A 24,558-nucleotide genomic window follows, 5' to 3' on the forward strand; every position below is an offset into this window, starting at 1 on the left:
ATATGTGAAATGCCACTAAGACACCTTCCCTAAGCCTTTATCTGTGGAGTAAAGAGTCTAATTTTAGAATGCAAGCCCCAAGCTTCACGTGGTGACTGAGTCTAGAAACCAAGCTGACTCTCTGCAGGTGTCCCCCATCTCCACTGTTTTGACAGCACATGGTTCACTTCTTTTTCACACCCTGACAGAGAGACCCAGCCGCGAGACAGCAATGAGATACCAAAAACACTATTAGAATTAGCCTGCCCCTTTTTAGAAGTTCAAGTTCTCAAGCAAACAATACGTAGGTATTTTAATTATTTTTAAAAGCCCTAGAAGATTTTTAAAATAAAGATATTTTAAAATAAACCTTATCTATTTAAAATAAATCATCAAAATATCCTTCTTGCAAGTTTAGCAAATGAGGAGGGGTGAAAAATACACTTTGTATTGTTTCTGCTTATTTAGAACTAAGTATGAAATATCTATTCATTCAAATCCCATTCTTTCTTATATAAGGGGGATTTCAAAGAAAGCAATGATTATTGAGTTTCAGATACAGTATAAAAGTAATCTCTGGGGAAACAAATTCTTAGCTGAATTGGTTCCTGTACCCAGCAGGGACATTTGAATGCTTTGAGAGGAATAAGACATTAAGAAATGAACAACAATGGAAAGGATTTGCTTGGCACCACTGGGAAACCTTGGCTTAAAATCAGTACTTAAAACCAACTAAATTGGTTTTGTTGCTCAGCTCATGTTCTTTCTTTTTTTCTCTCCCTAAAAGTCATCCAAAGGTTTTTTCGTTTTTGTTTTTGTTTTTCCTGAGATTTCACAGCCTTAGCAGGGAAGTAAAATAATTTATTAAAAAATAATGGGTCTACCTTTAAGGACACATAGCCAAATATAAATGCATGTGGATACTATTAATACAGCACATTGATATCCCTACGCTGGGAAATAAATACATTCTGAACAATTACTCCCTGATAGAGGTCCTTAGATATCCACATGGAATTGTGTTTTTAACTAAAGGCTTGAACTTCAGTTCTCAAGTGTTCAGAAAGAAAAGATGCCACATCATTCTCTGCTGACTTGGAAGGGTTAAGGTCAAGTCCCCACTTGTCCTAAGGAAGGAAGTTGAGCAGTGAGCAAATGTGACTCCCACTTTGCCTTACAACTTCTCAGGAAGGTAGGCAGCGAGTAGGTATTATCAAGTGATAAAAGAAAGGGAAAAAAATCCTAAGAAAATTCTTCTTTCATTTCAGAATTTCAAACTCAGTGCAAGAGGTATTAAGTGATTTATCTCAGGTACAAATGGGATGAGAATATGAATCTTCTGGTGGTTAGTGAGGTTAGGCTTTACTAAAATCAAATACATCTGTCAAAACAGAACCAATAAAGGAAGCGTCTTATATAGATGTGGCAAGAATTAACAAATTAATACTCTTAAACAGTGTTACTCCATTGAGAACTATATAAAGAAGAGGGAGATAGGAAGGGAATTAACACTATTTGGGGCTAATCACTATGCTTGGCAGTTTGCATGCATTTTTTCATTCAATTCTCATTTTCAGATGAGGAAACGGAGGCACAGCACTTCAATGATTTTGACATTTCTCTCGTTAGTTGCAGTGCTGGTATGAAATTTCAAATTTATCAGATTTCAAAACTCAGGTTCTTTCTACTATTTCATGCTCCTGGGACTAGAAAAGAGTATGTTGGAAATATAGTCTTCATTATCTAGAAACATACCTTCTATCTAGAACACATGGGCTAGATTTGAATCGTGATCATAAGTCAACATTCCCAGGCAAAAGATATATGTCTAGATCAAGAATCTTTTTCAATTGTTTTAGTTCTGAGTTCCATTTTTATCATTTTGCCCTCTCCAAAACTATTCCTGACTTTATGCCCAAATCTTGGAGTATGTCTTGAATACAACAAAAGCTACTTAATTATCTGTGATTGTTTACATGTTCTCATGAGTGAAGTGCTAATCAGAGAACTATAAATGGCACAGTCAGAGTTGGCTTTAACTAGCACAAACAGTATAGACATGTATGGAATTTCAGCTACGTTTGTCCTTTGTATCTCACCAATTTTATTGCATTTTTTTCCAAGGATTTTTTTCGACGTTACAAACTAGTTGGCTTAAACAGTTATTTGCAATTATATTTAGAAATGTTTCTCAAAGAGAAAACCACTTGAGGGCCCATCATTTTATGTTTATCTGTACATATGAAATTTAGAAACATAGTAAAATTTCGAAGCTTGAATTTCTATTAATTTTAGGATTATATATTACTATCTTTTCTCTCTAAAATTCTAAGGCTTTGTGATTCAGAAGGAAGTGTTTCAAAGCCTTCCCTGGTACTGAATATCTCTTATTAAGTCATATTTTAATGGATTAAAATATAAATAAACTGAAAAGTTACACTAAACCGCTTCCTGATTTAAATTTAAATCAGATGTCAAAATTGGCAGGGAACGGCCCAACAAACACCATTCAGTTTTAAATGTTTTTCAATATTTTATATTTAATAATCAACCAAATGTAATATAAGAAGTCACTGCCCACAGTTAATACAGAATAACTGCATACAACATTTGGATAGCCACTTAAATTATGCAGATGATCTTCCATAAACTCACAAAGGAGTTGATAACCTATACTGTGACCTCTGATGTATTTATTTTACACAAATGATAGTTAGATTTTCTTAATTTTTAAGAGGCACTTGAGCCAAGACACTAATTCTCGATTCACCCTTTTTCCCGGAGCACCATAGGCCTGCATTTGAAGCATGATACAATTTTAATTGCAAAGATTTATCATTATGACATGTAATTTCTAACTACATGAAATGACAATGTAATGCATAGGTGTGAAATTCAGCTACACATTCACTATGTGAAAAATGATAGCAATGACATAGGCTGCTTCCCTGCTTCTCTTCATTTTTCTACCCATGCTATAGAAAAGATACAGCTATGGGTACACCAAGTACTACTTCATCATCTTTTCCATCTTTTCCTTGCAAAACATACTAAACAGTATTCTTTGAACAATACTATACAGCCCATGTCAAATTTCATAGTACTTTGTAGGCAGTTGATGAATTTGGATTACAGCTGGGTAGCAAACGAACTCCAGAATTTAGTTCACTTAATTTTTTTCCCACTGGTGAATGAGATACACACCTAAACACATATAGATTGACGTAAATTTTTTAAACAAATTTAAATTGCTACTTCCTTCTCTCTAGCACCTCGAAGAAAATCAAATTTTTGGAGTAATATAGTAGAAACAGCACTAAACTGAGACAAAGACAAAAAACTTATCTTGACAAAACACAACTTCTAAAGTTAAATCAAAACTAAATAATACACACCCCAAATATGGCTATTAATCTGTTCTTTTGAATTCTAGTGTTCATAAAGGAAAAGTCATGAAGTCAATTCTCAATTAGAGTATTTAATTTAATTCTGTTATTATACTCTATCATTTTAGTTTCTAATATCTGTAGAAATAAACCTAAAAACCATGATAAAAATGCTTCAATATCCTAAATAATTCAATCCATTTATGCAATGTGCATCTCTTTTAGATTTCTTTAATTTTTTAGGTAAAGTATCTACAGTAAGCAAAATTTCATTAAGAAATAAAAATGAAAGAATGCATTGAAGAGATGACACCTGGACCATATGAATAATTTCACATATTCTCAGCTCATTCACACAGAGCAGAAGATGGTAAAGTTCAGTTTCACATGACTTCCTTCCTTCTCAGAATCTCTATAGCATGGTGATAAAAGGAAAACATGACTTCAAATCTGAACTCCTTAAATTGTTGTGTGTTCTGTGACACATTACTACTTTAAACTGCAGTTTCTTTAACTCCAAAATGGAAACAACCATAGTAATCCACTAATTAAGTGTTATTATAAGGATGAAGAAAGATAATGTTTGTAAGCCATTGACCTGTACATAGTAAATGCTTATTAATTATGAATATTATGATTAATAGTAGTACACATACCCTGGGCTCTATTATGCCATATAGATATTTTGTTTTCTAGATGTATTATGCTAAAAATGGCAGGTGAAATCATTAAAACCAAAGGCACAAAGACTAAAATAATTCTGGTAATATATATAGTTTAAAAACTAGTAGAATTTATAACAGGATTCTGGATGGCACTTCACTAGACATATAATTCTACACGATATAGAACCACCTCACTAAATATTAAAGCTGAGCGTTAGAGAATCGGGGAACAATTCAAATGAAAATATATTCACTATTTTCTTTGTCAATAGTTTCCAGGATATGCTCATTACATGTGTCATTAAAAAAAGACCTAATTTGGGGCTGGCCCCGTGGCCGAGTGGTTAAGTTCATGCGCTCCGCTGCAGGCGGCCCAGTGTTTCGTTAGTTCGAATCCTGGGCGCAGACATGGCACTGCTCATCAGACCACGCTGAGGCAGCGTCCCACATGCCACAACTAGAGGAACCCACAACGAAGAATACACAACTATGTACCGGGGGGGCTTTGGGGAGAAAAAGGAAAAAATAAAATCTTTAAAAAAAAAAAAAAAGACCTAATTAAAGTTTGAAGTCCCTTTATTTCATGTAGATTGAAAATAAAAAATGTTCTCTCTTATATTACGATGTACAGCTGAAATTTATATAATGTTATAAACCAATGCTACCACAAAAAATAAAAAAACAAAAATACCAAAAAAAAGTTCTTTCTGATACCAGCCTTTTTCAACATTATTGATACTACAAAATCACACTCTAATTGGCATCACAGAGTAAATGAAATTGAGTAAACTGAATAGTCTTAGAAGGAAGAAAAAGGTTATGGATGAATATTTTCCTTCACTTTTTCTTGTAAATATTCCTCAAAATTTTTATGGTTATTATGATTCAATAACCAAAACAATTTGACTCAGTGTACAATAGTACTATAGCTAGAAGATAGAAAATATATTGCACAAAGTGGGTCATAAAGTATTAAGGAGGGAGGGAAAATAAACAGCTAGAGTAATGAGGAAAAGCATTGTATTGAACTTCCAGGTAGGCTGACAACGATACAAGTGAAAAGGCACTCTTTTCTCTCTGACATCCTATAATAATCCTGAGACCTAGCTGACATGTATCACAAGAGAGCAAAATTTAAGGGAAATTCCTAAAATAAGTGATGTTTTTTCTTTTTACCTTTGAACTATGTTTTCATCTCTTTCACCAACAGAGTGAATAAGTCAGCAAAATCTCAGGAAAAGAAAAACAATAATTCAAATTTCCTTTTTTTTTTTCTGCTTGAGGAAGATTAGCCCTGAGCTAACATCTGTGCCAATCTTCCTCCAGGTTATATGTAAGTCGCCGGCTTGAGAACCCAGGCCACTGAAGTGGAACACAGCGAAATTAACCACTGTACCACTTGCTACATCAAAAGGTGTTGAGCCATGCAAATTCTCACGTATCTATTCCCTGGTAGATATAGATAAATGGAAAATTCTATTCATCATTTATGAAATATTGGCCATTTCTACTGCAACTTCTTTCATATATTTCCACAGTAAACAGTTTCACCATTACAATAGCAGTTATTCTGCTATAATTCTAGGAAAATAATGAGAGGTTTGTTGTACCTCATTCTCTTTACATATTACTATATTTTATCAATTCTAAAATGTATATATTTTCATATTTAATATCTACAAACTCTTGATTCATGGCACAATCCTTTACAGTTACATTTGGCTTTCATTTCTCTTTTCAATGTGGTCTACAAAGAACAATCAAAAAGTTTCTTAAAATTGATGTTGACTTAGATTTAATGAACTATGGTACATATCTATTTGAGAAAACATATAGAAGGGTTTCTTTTGTGCCATATTTCTTATTAAATAAATGTTATGTTATGAAAAGAAACTTTCCACATGGCCTGGGGAATTCTAAAGATATGGGCAGTGTCTATGCCAGAAATAACTCTCAACAGATTTTCAATATAGTTTCTCTGCTGTAATAATAATAATGACAATCTCCTATTCCTTACTTCTCTCTTTGAAGTCATTTAAGAAACAGAGTTTGGGACCTATTTATAAGTAGATACTTATACTGTGGGAACTGCGGGTAAGAGTAAAAATCTCGTTTTCAAAAAGTCGCATTTCTTTCAAACAGAAAACCAAAGTCATAACTAGCAGCTTAAAGCATGTTAAAAACCAATGCATGCCATCCAGAACCAGCTGACTCAAATATAAAATATTCTTAGATCTTAAATCACAAATGACATATTTAAATTTTATAATTTGATTATATAATCCTAACTTGCTTTCAATGATTCTAAAAATATATTGTTTCTTTTGTTTATCAAAAGCATATTTCTCAAATAACAATGAATAACATTTATTTCAGGGACTGCATTTGATACTATATATGTAATTTATAATTCAACTTTAACAACCATCTTACAAACTGAGGGTTCTCATTACATTCATTTGAAGGTGAGGAAACCAAGGCTGGATAAGTTGAATAACTTGCCTAGAGCAGGATTTGAACGGAGGGAGTCTGGATCCAAGGCCTGTGCTCTGATTCACCATGCTATTCTGCTCGTAAATATCCTTATCTACTGTGTTGGGATCGGTAAAATATGTTGTCCCTTTAATGCTGCTCCATCTAATACAACGACCACTAATCACACGTAGCTATTTAAATTTAAATTAATTAAAATTAGATAAAATTGAAAATGCGTTTTCTCACACTAGCCACATCTCAAGTTCTCAGTAGCCACATTTGGCTACTCATCACTCAACTGTGCAGCACAGACTATTTCCATCATCCCAGAAAGTTCTATTGGACAGTGTTGCTTCACAGGGCAAAACAGATGAAAATGGAGGCTCTGGACCATAAAAGCATCATCAGCAGCAGCAGCAGCAGCAGCAGCATCATGATCAAGGAAAATACTTTCCCAATGCTTTCCCACTGCAGCTGGTAAGTAAATATTTATCAGAAATATTTACTGAGAGAAGATAGGTATGTAAAGATAACTTGGAATAGCTCATATCTCAGCACAATGTCTTGAATATACAAGAGGAACAAAACAAAGCTAAGAAATATTTGAATTGATATCACTTTTCAAAAGAATCCTGAATTTTTACCAGTAAAATTGAGTCTATTAATAAATATTTGTGAGTTATGGCTAAGAGTTCAGTGGGCTTGGTTTTTAAAAAGCCATAGTTGAATGGCAGTGGCTATAAAATTAGTCAGTAGATCTGATACTTTTAAATCAAATCCAGTATTTACAACATTGTCATTCTATGTGTTTACTTGTGTTTTATTACCATCTCACCACCATTTCCTATGCATACATCCATGATATATTCAAGTGTTATACAATTAAAATCAGAAACATCCTTCTCAGAATACAACCTTAAGATCTTCTGCTTAAGTTTGGATTATGTTTACAGTCATTTTAATACTTCACTGACTATGGTCTCACTTGGAGAAATGTCCTAAACATTTCTTAGGAATGGCACAATACGAAGAGATTGGGAAATACATCTGGATTCTAGAACACGGTACATCTTATTAGCCACAAGATCTGAGGCCTGGTTTCCTTAGACGTAAAAATACAGTAAAGATATTTTCCAGGTTGCAATTCCAGACTTTTGTGTGAAACAAAGAAAAGGAAACTGAAATCATTTTATAAAGTATAAAATGCCATAACAATATAGGATATTGTAATTATCATGCCTTTGGTTAGCCAGCCCTGGTAGTCCAGTAGTTAAGATTCAGCGCTCTCCCCACTGTAGCACTGGGTTTGTTTCCCCGTCAGGGAACCACACCACCTGTCTATCGGTTGCCATACTCTAGTGGCTGTGTGTTGCTGTGACGCTGAAAGCTATGCCACCAGTGTTTCAAATACCACCAGGGTCACCCATGATGGACAGGTTTCAGCGGAGCTTCCAGACTAAGGCAGACTAGAAAGAAGGATGTAGCCACCCAATCCAGAAATAATTGGCCATGAAAACCCTGAGAAGAGCAGCAGAGCATTGTCTGATAGAGCAACAAAGACCAGGCAGGGTTCCACTCTGCTGTCCACAGGGTTGCTAGGAGTCAAAATCAACTAGATGGCACTAAAAACAGAGACACGTTTGGTAAACATCAGAGGAGAGCAACATGCAGCCTAGTTTCTTACCTCTGACTGAGGGAGAGTTTTAGGGTCTGCCAAGCTTCGGGTCTCCTCCTCTAACTAAACTAGATGATATATTTATATATACTTTAAACTGCAAGGAGGCTTATCAAAACATCCATCTACTCTTCATTCCCTCTAAAACGCAGATTCAGGTTATCCTCAGATATTATTCACACAGCTTCTGTCACCGACTCATTGTCCCGAGGAACTCAAGGGAAGTTTCAGAAGCATTTAACTGTTTCTCCAAATTGTATTCTTTTTCTTTTTTATGTTAAGAGATGCAATCACCAACCACCCTGAACAGACTAAGCCCCACCTCAAGAGCCGTGACTGCGCAGATGAGCCAAGAGATGACCTAAACTCGCCCTTTACTTAACGCACAAGGCATGCGGAAGCATGTTTTCCAACTGAGCCTGCACACGCAAATACCCACTGCTCCCTTTTGAATATTCATTGCCCATCCGAAATAAAAGGCCCTTGCTGTTCCATGCTCAGGGAAAGCCACAACTTTGGAAATGATTCTGCGTGGTCTCCTATTTGCTGCAAATAAACTCTACTTTGTGTGACAACTCCTTCTCGTGGAGAATCTGATTTAACTCACCAGGAAGTGAACCCGCTTTGGTTTGGTAACACTTCCAGTCCTCTGGTTTGATTCCAGCAGATCAGAATGTGCAATGATCCAATGATTTTGTCCTCACATTACTTGTGACTGAGCATGGACGCAAAGAACTTGCCGTTTCTTTACAGTTGAGTGTCCATAGGCCCCACAAAGCTAATGTCCTAGGGTGAGGGTGAGGATGCATATTTTAATATCTTCCATCAGAGAGAAATCATGGACTCATGGTGATAACAAATTATTTTCTCTTATTGCATTTGGAACCCTGAGGAGCAAACTTTCTCCTCCATTTCCTAAATGACTTAAGCAAACAAGCATTCTTTCTCAATAAATGAGCTCTAATAAGGAAGTTTGTGGACCTTATATGTTTTCTTTCCTTAAAATATATATTCTTTCTCTTTTAGGGAAGGGAACATACAGATCTAGTGTATCTTAGGGACAAGAAAGAACAACGACATAAGTTTAAAGTCCCAAGTAGGGAATTTTCCTGAGAGACTCCTATAAGGTTATGTTTCCCCCAGTTTTTTCTTAAGATTGCTATAGGGATTAAACAGAATGTAGTTGAGGGAGTGGGACCTCTTCAGGATCCCTTTATGTCCCTTCAGGACATAAATCAAAGGGGTTGCTTTTTATGGTCTGAGCAGATTATCTTACCAATTATGACTCCAAATACATTAGCTAGAGGAGAAGGGATGGTTTTATTTCCTGGAAATTTTACCCTCCCATTTCTTATTTTTCCATGAACAGACTCCTTTCTGATCAGTGGCACAGAAGGAGGAGAAATTCCCATTTTACCTTCATTCAGTTCCACAAATTCACCCATCAGTTCCCTAAAACCAATGATAAGTTCCAGAAATTTGGTGAAATGGTGAATATAACTATCTGACCCCATATTTATAACATTTCCTTTCAAATATATGTTTCTGGTTTACCTATATACATAAATATTTCATTGTGATTTTCCTTCTTCTAGTCAATATACATTGACATGACAAGCAAACAATCTTCTTTAAGAACATTGACTAGAGTATCATTTCTAGAAATTGTGGAACTGATATAAAAATTGATGCCTTCATAAGAATGTGCCACTCTTCACTGATTCCATCTGACTCATAGAATTTTCACTATAGGATAGTTTTGATCAAATCATTTTCCAGATAATTTATCCCTAAGCTAGGAGGATTCTTGGCATCATTTTTTTTTTCCTCCAGATATCACAATATGCTGGGTAGTTCTTCTAATGTAAATATTTGTAGTGCCTTTGCCAAACATTGTATTTAACAGCAATCCCTGAACTACGCTGGATGAACCCACTCAAACATTACTAAGACCTTTCACAGAGCAACTGAAGAATGCTTAGCAACTCTAGCGTCAGAAAAAGAACTCAGAATGAATATGTCTCTTGTCTAGGTCAAGACAAATGTCAGGGCCAATGAAGGGTGAAACATGATAACAGAGATTTGAAATGAAGGGCCAGGGCAACAGGTGCTTGGCATGAGATGCTGAAAGATGGGCAGAAGTGTTGTGAAGTACTAGAGACCCCATCATATTGAAAGCAGACAAAGAACAGCCTCAGGCTTCTCACTGCCAGAGAAATAGATCTCATACGTCAACTAGTTTCAAAGCAGTATCAGAGGAGATGCTGAAATTTGGAGCACATTTTGTCTAAGCAAGTCACGTTTCAAAGCCCCAGTGAAATAACAGGCACCTATTCCAATATGCAGAAACAGGTTCAGCAGTTTTGTCAGTGTGTTGACAAAAAAAAAAAAAAAAAAAAAAGCTAAATACGAAACAAGACAGAGAGAGAGCTAAGGTTTCCTAAGCATCCTCGAGGTGACAGGTGCTGTGACTGAAAAGCTCCCTATTTTGTTTCTTTAATGCCTGTAACAACACCATGTGGTGAAATTTTCTTCTAGATTTTAAAGATGAAGAATCGAAGTCTCAGAAAGACACTCAGTCTGCAGGTGGTGATCTGATATTTGAATGGAAATTTTTTTTTTATTTCACATCCACGCTCTTTGACATACGTTGAGTCAGTTATAGGTAGCCTGACCATTTCAATATTCGGTTATTTCTTTGACCATTACTGAATAATGCTGAAGAGGTTTGAGAAGTTTAAGGTGCTGTGTCACTTCAATGTACCATTTTAATTAATAGCCTATGTGTATTTGAAGGCAGACATTCAGATGTGATGTTCAGATGCTACACTGTTCAAATGTTGCATCATTCAGATGTTGTAGTGCCTGCACTAAACATTTTATTTTGTTTTTAGTCTACCAGAATTCAGTAAACTTAATATATCCTTCACACTTTTTGAAGCTCCCCAAAATAACTTCAGTATTTCCCTTGTTTAAAATTTTCGTTTGTCCGTATCTCAAATAACATTCCAAGTGAGATGACCCGATATACAGTTAACCAAGCAATTAGACGCTCCATAAAATATTAAATAAAGGCACTAATACAGAAATGCGTTGGTCTGAAAAGAAGTAGAGTATTTGGCTACTTTTTGGAAAACATAAATTATATATTCGTATCATCAAAATTTCACCTACTTAAAAGAAATATTCTCATAATTCTTAAAAAGAAAATTCAAATATTTAAGGTGAAATTTGATATGATAAATGCACATATGCATGTATTAAATTTGTACCTAGGTTATCATCATTATAAATAATATATGACCAGCTTAGGTCTTTCTCAAACTTAGGTCTTTCTCAAAGATTTCTTCATATCTACAGTATAACATGGGTGAAATTATGTAATATTATCCATCACTACTAACAAATGAGGTAATTTTATAAATTATAGAGGGGAGAAAATAATAGTGGTTTTTATGCCCCATATAATGAAACAAAATTTAGTTTTGGCCAGATGACTAAATAAGTAGAAGCTCATAGACTTAAGATTGCAAGTATATTAAATGTTGGTTTGAATTTTGAATAGGAATGTTTGATTAAGAAAGACCTGATTTAACAAACCAGCAGAGCATCATCACTGGGAGTGATTAATAAGAACAACCACAAACAAGTGAGCTTAATAGAGGCAGTGGTGTAGTTCTCTCCCATTACGTCCTCTTCTGATGGACTAGTGTCATTCCCGATGGCCTTGAGATAATTATATGCCTGAAGGAACATACTGATGGAAATATAGTCTCTCCCTTGACCAGAAAAGGATGATCCAGTGTGATAGGGCAACTAAAGGTTGCCAAGACAAGTTCCTCACTCCCTTTTAGATTGTGTGGCATATCCTTAGCCTAGGGACCTGCCTCTTCTCCATGCTACTCCCCCTCATCCATAATGGACCAGGGAAATGAGAGTGGCAGCAGTAAAACAAGTTCTTCTGTTTAACCAGAAAATATGTTAAAGTGTGCTTCTTGTCTTTGGACACAACCACAATGAAAGCATCTAAGTAAGATTTGCGGTAATGTCTGTAGTCCAAGGACTAGCTTTTGGTGAGCATCAAGCTAATTAATAAGAATGTGTAAGATGGCAGTTAATTTATATATATACCCAACCATTAACCCTTACATATGACAGTTCTCTTGTTAACCAAACATGCCTTTTACCCAAAGTTTGCAGGAGGCAAACGTACTGCTATAAAGGCATAATAGTCCAATGTCAACACGCCGAAAAAGATTTCAAGAGAAACACACAAATTCCATGGGCTACAGATATTACTACAGATCTTACTTAAATACTTTCATTTTGGTTGTACCGCAAGATGAGACACAAACGTTTTTTCTGGCTAAACAGAAAAACTTGTTTGAGATATATATACACATACCAAAAAGCCTTGAAATCTTAATCTCAAAATTCTTTGTTACAACACTCTGCATACTTCTCATTCCCCACAGCTGGTATTTACTTATCTTGTTTAAAGTGCTTAAAAATAAAAGTTCCTTAAAAGTAAATTCATCATGAATTATCATTGTCTTTGTAATGGCTTACCATTATGTGAAGTTGGTATGAGGCAGAATGATGATACAGAAGAAAGTTTATTCCCAGCATCTCCCTCATCTCTAAGCCTTTTTATACTCACATGTTTCTCTTCATCTTAAACCGAACTGAGGCTGTATTTTGTGTCTTTCAATCAAAAATATATCTGTTCTCTGTTCTACTCCTTCCATTCTCTCCAGGAGATGATAAATGAATGAAAATTATTTGGATCAAGTAAGTGTGAAGAGGTTAGCTAGATATTGTGCTACCATTTCTTGGTAACACATTTTTGATTAATTAGAACAGTACTTCTCAAATTTTAGTGATCATCAGAATCACTGGAGGGATCCTTAAAACACACACTGCTGGTCCCCACCCCCAGAGTTTGTCATCTTTTAGGTCTCAGTTGAGACCCAAGAATCTGCATTTCTAACAAATACCTAGGCGGTGCTGATGCTGCTGGTCCTTTAAGAACTGAGTTAACAATCTAATCTACTATGGTAGTTAGGCAGCGAGGTATTTCCCCTCATATTATACAGGTAAATCTATAACTAGGGCCAGTCCTATAGCTCTTCACTTAATATAACATTAAATTTTTGAACATTTTTTATCAGCTTGCTTCTTACAGCACATGAACAACATAAAACAAATATCCTTCCAAAACACAAAAATTGTCTTATCTGAAGTGAATTGCAATGTTTGCTTGTTACATTAAGCAGGTTATCTAGAATATTTAGTTCTTTAAGATATTGCTATAAAGCAAATTTTATCCCAAAGTCCTCTTTATATGAACAGTTATGTGTCTCCTGTCCTTCCTTATCTATTCTTACACACAAACACAATCATGTTTATTGCGTAAACTCTGATTTTAAAATTGAAGTTACACTATTGATCCAATTACCTAAAGTCAGATCAATGAATCTAGATTGTGTCATAGAATAATGCTGGCATGTAATTCTCAACCACCTAATAAATATATTAAAATATCTGGAAAATTTCCAAATTGTCTAAATGTTTCATTTGTTCTATTACACTTTAATTCATATTCAAAAAAGAAATTAATAATAATTCTTGAACACATACATATTTTTTTCTAAACAATCAATTCATTTTTTAAATCAGCTATTAATTATCCATTTCTACTAGTGCACAAGAAAATATCATAACGCTTTCTGGAAGAATAGAGAATAATATTTTGAAGTAATAGTGTTATATTTTGATACGGCACAAGTTAAAGAACTGTTACTACAATAAGTAATACATGGTGTGAGATCCCTCAATAGATAAGGTATGTTTAAATATGGTATCATTTTGATTAAATAACTCTTTTTTAAAATGTTAGTAATACTGGGGCTGGCCCCGTGGCCGAGTGGTTAAGTTCGCGCGCTCCGCTGCAGGCGGCCCAGTGTTTCGTCAGTTCGAATCCTGGGCGCGGACATGGCACTGCTCATCAGACCACGCTGAGGCAGCGTCCCACATGCCACAACTAGAACCCACAACGAAGAATACACAACTATGTACCGGGGGGCTTTGGGGAGAAAAAGGAAAAAATAAAATATTTAAAATGTTAGTAATACTGATGTTAAATGCAGAAATAAATAAGAGAACTCTTTAAACACATTTTATGTACGGGAAGATTCTTCAAATAGCACATATTATGCAATAATAACATATTTCAAGTATTATAAAGGTTTGAAAAGAATTTTAATCATTTTTCTTTAAGATAATCAGGAAAAAATCGTGAAGAAAACACAATGCTTCCTATGCAAGTTTTAAATAGATTATGTTTAGACTGCTAATTTCAATCATTCAATTTTTCTCTATCCATTCCATTTCCAAAATTCTTCCTCCTATCATTATTTCCATGCAAGTAGCAATTTAGTCAAACATCCTGCTCTTCAGTCCAAAACTATCTTTGAAAGAAAAAAATAGTAAAAATGTTGATGAAGGAATCTATAAATTCTGAACAATTTGCATGTACCATTACGCCATCAGTTCTACAGCAATCATGCCCAAAATAAATAACATAGTCAGTATTCCTTCATTCATCCAAAATATCCCAATTTTAGTTCATATGTCTGATTGACTATGAAACTAGTTATAACTTAAAATTATATATTTAGTTTCCACTGTAAATAAAGGAAACAATTAATTTTAATAACCTGGCAATATTAATCTTATTTTTACTTAACATTTTAGGGCAGTACCTCTAAAGTATTTCATTTTTCAATATCAAGAAACATTATCATTGTGTGGACTCACACGTAAAATCACTACCTATTTTGATGCAAAATATAGAGATCATATTAATTTAGATTAAATTAATAGCTTAAACTCCTTTACCTCACTGTGAGATGATAATTAATTGCTAATTAGCAGATTTTGATAATAGGAACTCATGACAAAATTCATGATTAGAAACTTTGCACCAAGAAGTCTCAACAACAGCCTTTCTGAACCATAGACAACATGAGCTGAGGAGGTATGGGCGAGATTGCAAGGACCAGCTTAAGAAACAAATTCCTACAAAGTGCTTTTTGTAGCAAGATGGTAACTTCAGGTTATCAATGACCTACCTCCCATCTTAGGAGGATAAAATCGCTGACGATATTAAAGCCTTCTGAGAAAGAATTACTGATCACATTTAGTGAGTTACTGAATAAGAGAAATCAAAACTGGAGTAATAATGTAGATACGTTTTCCAAAAATAAAGGATTGTGCAAAAACTAGATTAGTGGAACTAGATATAATGGCTTGTGTATTTACTGAGCTCTAACAAGAGTGAAAATTGAAGTGTTATTGCAGAGATTTGATGATATGGTCCACTGATCACCTGAGACCGCCAAACCTAACATTCTTAAACCTGCTTCATATCTCAGTTCTCAGTCACTGAGCATTTCCTTAGAGTGTACTCCTGTTCAGCTGAGATACAGTGTTACCGTATCCTTCAGACTGCACTTACGATAACTGTAAAGAAAGCAAGGGCATCATAGGACATCATTTCTCATAAGATAAATACATAGTAGATTTTTAAACACTTTAGTGTTTCTCAATGTAACACGTACTGCAGTAACTATACACACGTGTTTGCATGTGTCTATCGCATTATATTGATAATGAGAGTACGTTTGCTATTTTCGATATTTTCCTTACCTGTCAAGTTCTTCAATCCAAGTTCCTGAAGTCCAAAGTTTCCATCTTTTCTGTAGTTTAAAAATATTGCCAAGGCGTATCGATCCTCATAAAGTTTTGTCCCACGAATAATGCGTAAGTTCTCCAGAGGCAGGTAACGAAACTGGTTAAGAGCCACTAACACGTAGCCTGTGACTTCTCGAATAGACTGAAAAAACACAAACAGTTGCCTATGTTAAAAAATTAAGGATTGTCAGTATGTTTATTTAGTCACTTAGATAAAAATGAGTTAATTCTCATTTTCAGCTTTTAATTTAATACACTAATTTCCACATTGTATTGTAAAGAATTGCCTTGATATACAAAGATCACAAAGGATTAGAATCTCATGTGAAGTATGAGTTGTGCTTTTTAAAAAAGTCACAAATGTGCTTATGGCAAAATAATGGATTTTGTTTTATAGGGCAATTTTCATACCTGAGATTTCAATATAATTAAAGGAATAAAGATCTAATTCATTGACAGTCTACAATGAGGTAAGAACACATAACCATCAATGAAAGCTTATATTTAAAAAGCAAATTGGTAAGTTTATCACAAATAAAACAAAGCCACATGAATTTGTAGACTGTTAGACAGATTTCAAATTGCTGTACTATTATTTAATGTTTTATTTATTAAATAGTTACCTTACTCATCTCTGGGGAACACATATATAAACAACACATATTAAAGACTGATTATGGTACCTAATTTGATTACAATCAAATATTTATTTTTACTCTCTATTGTTTAAATGTAGTTGTCTATAATATGAGTTTTACTTAAAGATTTGTGAGACATTTTAAAGTAAAAAAAAGTCACAAAAAAGTTTTAGTTTCATCTAAAGTTGTAGTTTTTCAGTAAAATGAACAAGATCATAATGAAAATTATAAACATATGTGTTTAAATTTTTAAAAACTATAGTGCAAAAATGCTACAATATTTGGTAGTATTTTAATGTCATTTTCATGTTATTTTCGATGTCCTAATTTCAGACGTCTCAGTGCTCAGTCTTTGGTACTCTCTTCTCTGTTCACTCTTATTCTTTGCTAATCTTCTCCAGTGTCAAGGTTGATGCTCTCCAAACTTTTACCTCCAAACTCTGCCCTAACCTGCAGACTCAAATCCCCCTGCCCACTCTACATCTTCTCTTGGGTGCCTAAAGGCTTCTCAGATACACCTATCCAAAACTGAGCACCGACCTTCCTTCCCCCATCCCTCCAACAGCCTTTCTCATCTCAGATGAGGTCAATCCATCCTTCCTGTTATTCAGGCCAAAGTCTTGGGATCATTCTTGACTCCTAGCTCTCACACCAAATGCAATCCATCCTATTTGTTCTACCTTCAAAATGATCAGGAATTCAGCCACTTCTATGTCATCCACTGCTATCATCTGAGCCACCATCATTCCTCATCAGGATTACTGTAATAGATCTCCCGGTTTCCACTCTTGGTCCCTTATGGTGTATTCTCAGTTCAGGCTGGCTCTGATCTTTTTAAAACATAAATCAAATCATGACACTTTAATTCTTAAAACCCTAAAACATCTCCCAAGTCACTCAGAGTAATAGACAAAGTCCTTTCAACAGTGAGTCAGAATGAGCATCTGCACCATCCAGCGCAGCCAGCACTAACCCTGGTGGCCACCGAGCCGTTGAAGTGCGGCTAGTAGGAAGTGAGATGTGGCTGTAAGTGTAAATACACTTTGGGTTTCAAAGATTACGTGTGGAAATGGTAACACTTTAGATAAACTGAGTTGTATAAAATACACTATTAATGTTAACTTTACCTGTTTCCTTTTACTTTTTTATTGTGGCCACATGAAAATTTAAAATTACATTTCTATGGCTGTCAGTAAATTTCTTTGGGACAGTGCTGCACTATACGATCGGGCCCTCAGTTCTTTTTGCGACATCTCTTTTTAACTCTCCACCTCACCCATTCTATTCCAGTGTCGCTGATCTCTTTGTAGTTCTTCTAACATGCCAAGTGTCGTCCTCCCTCAAGCTGCTCACTAAAGTCTAAGGGCCTGAGTTTCTGGCCGTCTTGTTATCCTCGTGGCTAATTTCCTCACTGCCTTCAAGTTTTTGCTCAAATCTCACCTTCCGGGCAGAGGCCAACCCTGATTGACATGTCTAACACTGCTACCCTGCCATCTTGCCCTGCTCTAACTTTTATTGTTCCTACAGTACTTCTCACCTTCTAACGTACTGTATAGTTTATACATTTACTACATTTGCTATTTATAGTCTATCGCTCGCTTTTCCAGAATATAAGCTCTACAAGGACAAGCAGTTGGATTTGTTTGCTCATGTGTCCCGTGTGACCAGAACAGTGCTGGCATGTAGTAAGAAACCAACAAATATTGTTGAGCAAGAACTGATTCTTTTCTGGCCACACCCTCAGCATGAGGCAAAGTCTGTGGAGTCAAGAGAAGTGCCCACCTGGAGCCCGCACTCCTCTCGTCTAGACCAAGCTCCAAACCCCCGTGATCCCAGAGTTCCATTCCCAAATGGCCCCAAACCCTCACCCAGGGCCAGTGGTATCATCTTTCCCAGTTCTCTCTCCAGACAGCAGACTGTGCCACCAACGTGCGTACGCCTAGGAAGGACGGTCCGGGTACAGATGTTTGAGGGAGAGTGTATGAATCCTGGATGTGTGGGCTAGAGTGTCCACTCACTTATGTGCAAGGCCTCTCACAATGCTGGGCAGAGCTGGGAGGAGAGGCTGCGGGCTGGATGCTGCTTATCTCCCTCCCACCACGTTCCTGAGGAGCCCATTCTAGCATTTCACCTGGCCATCCAGGTCATTATAAAGATACATCTGTCAAAATAGGGGGCTAGAATGTGTTTTATTTAATAGTATTTGTTTGATTTATAATAAATAATGAGACATAAAATATGTAGGCCTCCATTTACACTCTTGTCTCAGGTCCCACAACTGTGAGGGATGTACACGCTACCACTAATCACCTAGAGGAGTAGAATCCTAACAGAGCAAAGGTGGAGATGAAGAGGCAAGGGACATATAAAACTCACGTCTGGCATCAGATCAGGAAACCTGAACCACTAGGGCATTCCTGAGACACTGAGCATTTTGGATTGAAGACATGAGTGCTAAAGGATTAGAAAGAGGGGTTAAAGGTCAGCAGTGGCATGCATTGTTTGTACACCACAATTTGTTTGAAATTATACCTGCCTGGAATAGTCTAGCCCTAGAGTCCTTAAAGTCCTCCTTTAACCACTGTTCCACTGGTGGAACTCTTATCCCTTTGAGTTCTTAGAAGAGAGACCAAAAACACTTTCTATCATCTCGTCTAAAAAGTAAAATTCTATCATTCATTAGAAAATTAATGTACCCTTTAACTTGTATACAATAATTATCAAATGCTCTAGGTTACAATGATAAATGTTGGGGTAGAGGATGTTTTATCAATCTTTTGCCTAAAACATGTCATAATATCCATCATTCTTCCTAACAGATTCCCCTTAGCTCCAACTCTGCCTAGGAAGTAACTCTTCTTAACAAAAACTGAAAAGACCCATTGGCTTATCACGGGATGGAGGAACACATTAACGGGGTTATCAAAGAAAACACAGGTGATGCACATTCAGGTAAAAGAAGAGGTTTATGATCAAAGAATGTCAGTAGCAATTCTGCAGTGTTTATTAGAGGGACAAACTCTTTCTAGCTACTAATTGATAAAAATGTGCCACTTGACATGGCTTTTGGATCACTTATTGGGAGAGGTTGCAAATAACCTGCAGATGATAAGATCTCTAATATAAGAAGTGAGATAGGTAGGAGCCAAGAGCAAAGCTGAACACAGACAGCAAGAGCATCTAAATGGAGAAGAGGAAGCTTCAAGTGCCCTTAGCTACAAGAGAGTGGGAAATATAACTAAGAAATCTTTGCATTCACATATTATTTAATGTATTTATATTTGAATTAATTGCATTATAAAATATAACTACTTCTCATTCTATATTATGCATTTGTAGGGGATCAGAAATTGCCACCCCAAAAGGTGTCTCTTTGGTTTGATTATTTTTAAGAACAAAAGATTCAGAAACTTTAACCTTCCCCCTAACCGCCTAAAAGAATTTGAGACAGAAAGCCTGTTCCAGAGGGAGCTGTGACCTTAAATAACTCTAATGGTAGACAGGGAGGCACCTACCTGGTAAGGTCCATTTAATACAAGTCCTCCCCACGCCTCTGTCTCTGTAAGCCATCGCAAACATTTATTTACTAAATATTTGCTTTTCCCTCTCCACGTGAATTCCCTCCTTCCCCTTTGAAATCCCAAACTACTATTCCCAACATTTCCCTTTGTCTTTATCTGAAGATGGTATCTAAGCTGGTGGCTTGAGCCATTTTGGTGAGTCACTCAGTTTTCCTGCGTTTCTCCCATGTATATACATTGTTAAATTTGTTTGATTTTTTCCTGTTACTCTGTCTCATGTCAAGTGAATTCTTAGACCAGCCAGAGGAACCTAGAGGGTAGAGGAATAGTTCCTCCTCCTCTACACGTTAAAATATTCCTAGAAACACTTTTTTTAACGTCATAGAAGGTCAGATTAAAAGCAGCAGCTACTCCCTTGTTGAGATTCTGAGACTGGAGGGATGCACTGTTTTAACTGAGATTCTGGGGTCTAAAATGAGTCTCTTTCATCATCAATTCTCCTTTTTACTCTCTAGTCTTTCCAAATAGTATGTGTGACTTAAACACTAGCTTAAGAATATATCCTTATGCTATGGGCACTCTGGAAATCATTATACGTTAATACTGAGATTTCATATGTTCAACCCACTTTGAACAAAGCCACCCATAAGTAGGTATAATTCACATAATAAATTATTTGATGATAATTATGATGAACATCCTCTTCACCTTATTCCATTTATCCCTTTCTTCTACCAAGACAAATAGTGCAAATAATAGGAAAAAGAAGATAGCAAATTCCCCATCCAAGACTTGTTGCTCCAACTTTTATGTCTGGAGGGACTCATAGAACCAAACGATTCTGAAAGAATTATAGTAGGTAAATATAAATTCTTATATTGAGAAGCAACAAATTGTGCCTTGATTTTCATCTCCTAAATTTTGTTTTCCAGTATTTATAGTCACATTCTTTCAGGGACTCTTAAAACCTTTCTGTCAACAAATAACTTGAAACATCTCAATAGGAAGCTCCACTGCAGGTAACACGAGCTACAAGGTGGACAGATTGCAAATAAAATTACAGGAAGTAACTTAGTAATGGTAGGATTGCCTAATGCCAAAAAACACTCAGCAGGGTAAAAAGTCAAGAGATATCTAAAAGTGTCAATTAAGTTTTACATTGTTGGATAAGTTCACGCAATCATGTCATTGTTCCTTTCCTTTCAGCCATCAGAAAGAATCTGAGTAGCACAACCTCTTTAACTATCTCAGAACTCTTTATGAAAATAAGAACAGCTTTTAAAAATACGAACTTATCTAAGGCAAGTATATTGGTAAGAAATGTGGGCTCATCTACCAGGCAGAGCTAGGCTCAAAACCTAGCTTCATGCTTACTGATTTTGTGGTCTTGATCAAATTGTTTACCCACACTGAGCCTCAGTTTCTCTATCATTAAAAAAAAGAGAGTGGAGCCAGCCCAGCGGCATAGTAATTAAGTTCACATGCTCTGCTTCGGTGGGCCAGGGTTTGCAGGTTCGGATCCCAGGTGCAGCTCTACATACCACTCATCAAGCCATGCAGTGGCAGCATTCCACACACAAAATAGAGGAAAACTGGCACAGATGTCAGCTCAGGGCCAGCCTTCCTCAAGCAAAAGAAGAGGAAGACTGGCAACAGAGGTTACCTCAGGGCCAATCTCCCTCACTAAAAAAAAAATTTTTTTACAATGATAGCAATACCTCTATCATTAAGGTGTTATAAGGAATACCTTCTGCACAGCAAAGGAAACCATGAACAAAATGAAAAGACAACGTAACAATTGGGAGAAGATATTTGCAAACTATATATCTTATAATGTGTTAATATCCAAAATATATATAAAGAACTCATACATTTCAACAAAAAAACCTAACAACTCAATTAAAAAATAGGCAAAAGATCTGAACAGACATTTCTCCAAAGAAAATATACAGATGGCCAACAGGCACATGAAAGATGTTCAACTTCACCAACTATTAGGGAAATGCAAATCAAAACTATAATGAGATACCACCTGATGCCCATCAGAATGCCTATAATTAACAAGAAAGGAAATAATAAGCATTGGAGAGGACATGGAGAGAAGGGAACTCTCATACACTGCTGGTGGGAATGCAAACTGGCATAGCCACTTTTCAAAACAGTATGGAGATTCCTCAAAAAATTAAGAATAGAAGTATTATACAATCCTGCTATTCCACTGCTGAGTATTTATCCAAAGAATATGAAAACATGACTGCCTAAAGATATATGCACCCCTATGTTCATTGCAGCATAACTCACAATAGCCATGACTTGGAAGCAACCTGGGTGTCCATCAAGGGACAAATTGATAAAGAAGAGGTGGTAGATATACACAACGGACTACTACGCAACCATAATGAAGGATGAAATCTGGCTATTTGTAATAACATGGGTGGACCGAGAGGGTATAATGCTAAATGAAATAAATCAGAGGGAGAAAGTCAAACACCATATGATCTCACTCAGAAATAGAAGATAAAAACAACGATAAACAAACACATAGAGATAGAGATTGGATTGGTGGTTACCAGAAGGGAAGCAAGGAGGGAGAAAGGTGTAAGGGGTGATTAGGCACATGCGTATGGTGATGGATTGTAATTAGTATTTGGGTGGTGTGATCTATGCAGGAATCAAAATATAAGGATGTGCTCTTGAAATTTATGTTGTAAACCAATGTTACCGAAATTGAAAAAGAAGATACAAGAAAAATGCCTGGCAAATAGTAAGTTAAGTAGATGCTAGCTACTACAAAAATTATCTGTGATAAAAGCCAAGGCAGATGAACTAAGGACAATTTGAGTTGAAAATAAAAATAATTATAACATCATTGCATAAGAACTGTCACTTTTAATCTCTTTGATATGTGACCTTTGGTATGTTTATATCTTGCCTCTTCAACTTGCTATTTATACCTAAATTATAGAATTGGCTCCTTATCCTGTGTCTGTGTATGTTGTAGCCCTTAGTACAGACCCTGGCTCTGAACAGACGTTCAAATACGTCTGTTGGACAGAGTGTAATTGAAATTGGAAGGCAATCTTAAGGTCTTTGTAGATATTGTTTTCCATGGAAAATTATTTTATAAACTTTCTGCTAATAAAAAACACTATTTGAACAACACAGTCATGATTATGCCCAAGGACCACAGAGATAAATAGAAATCAGCAGAATGTCCCAGCAAAGAGAAACCCTGACTCTGGTTCTGGCTCAGTAAGTTTAGTCCCAGGAAACTGCCTATTTTGTCAGCTTAAGAGGGAATACCCACCTAAAGACATCTCTCAATGCGGTATAAGCTTCTGCTGACTAAAACTGATTGATTTCCATTGTCAGTGTAAGCTTCTACAGCTGCTTTGTTCAAGGAGTGAATACAATTGAAGATCATTAAAGTCTTAAGTGCCTCAAAACTCCACTAACCCAAGGGACAATTCGTTCTGCTCATGGCATTTGATGATAGAAATCAAAAGAAATGGAAAAACTGAAAGAAATTGTAACAACTTCCCATACCATATTAACAACAAACCTAGAAAAAAATGCATAGTTTTTTTCCAAAGGACAGAAATTTATAACCACTTTTCTCATATAATATTTTATGAAAAAATATAAAAACTGCAGTTATAAACTTCCCAGGATTTTCAATGGATGTCATTCAATCAAAGATTACAAGAGATAGTACTGCTTCACTGGGCTTTCCATTTACCTCCAGATCATTCCAGAAAAGTAAGTCTTTATTTTTAAATCTCTGTTTCATTTCATAACTCTTATAACAACTGTTACTTTTCTTGTATTTGACACAATTAGCTTATTCTTTTATCTAAGTTTATTTTCTCTAATTTGGTCCTTAGGGGGAATAGTGAATAGTTCCTTAAATATTTCTTCACCTACCTGAAGATTTAAGTGATTGCAGTACCTTAGAATTCCTGAATATTTAATCAGTGTTTAAAAACAATTTTATGCACATTAAGAGCATTTATACATTCTTGGCTAAGTGTGTGAAATTGTTTCCTAGATTTTTTCCTACTCAATTTATGCATCAAACCCATGTTTCTTAGTTATTTCTGTTTAAGGTAAGCATCCCTTTGAAAACATACCTATTTACTTTTGTCAAAACCTTCTGTAGCAAGTCAAAATAGTTCTAATTTCTTAACTTCTGCTCCAGCGTCTTATCCACTCATAGCCAATTAGATATCATCCACAAGTCATACTAATATATTCCATCAGTCAAGACATCCACAAATATAAGAATGATTACTTGTGATCAGTTGATTTGAAATTAAATAAATCTGTAGTACCACAGAGAAGAGTAGGGAGCCGAGAGCTTTGCAGGGGCGGGAGGAGTCCCCTCTGCGGGTAATGACTGTGGAATTTATGCATTCTCTGACAGTGACAAATGTAGTAGTGAATTGTAACCTCTCTATCAGTAAG

General features: G+C 35.8%; 1 protein-coding gene across 6 annotated transcripts in view; it reads right to left on the reverse strand.

The window, feature by feature from the left end:
* Positions 1 to 24,558, reverse strand: part of ERBB4 (erb-b2 receptor tyrosine kinase 4) — a 1,102,331-nt gene that overhangs the window by 496,140 nt on the left and 581,633 nt on the right. For all 6 annotated transcript variants that reach the window (XM_023644065.2, XM_023644064.2, XM_001488767.6 and 3 more), the window contains exon 3: positions 15,891 to 16,077. In XM_023644065.2, coding sequence (XP_023499833.1) covers positions 15,891 to 16,077 — 187 coding nt within the window. The remainder of the gene's footprint in view (positions 1 to 15,890; positions 16,078 to 24,558) is intronic.

This window comes from Equus caballus, chromosome 6 (assembly GCF_041296265.1).
Source record: "Equus caballus isolate H_3958 breed thoroughbred chromosome 6, TB-T2T, whole genome shotgun sequence".
In the NCBI taxonomy this organism is placed as follows: domain Eukaryota; kingdom Metazoa; phylum Chordata; class Mammalia; order Perissodactyla; family Equidae; genus Equus; species Equus caballus.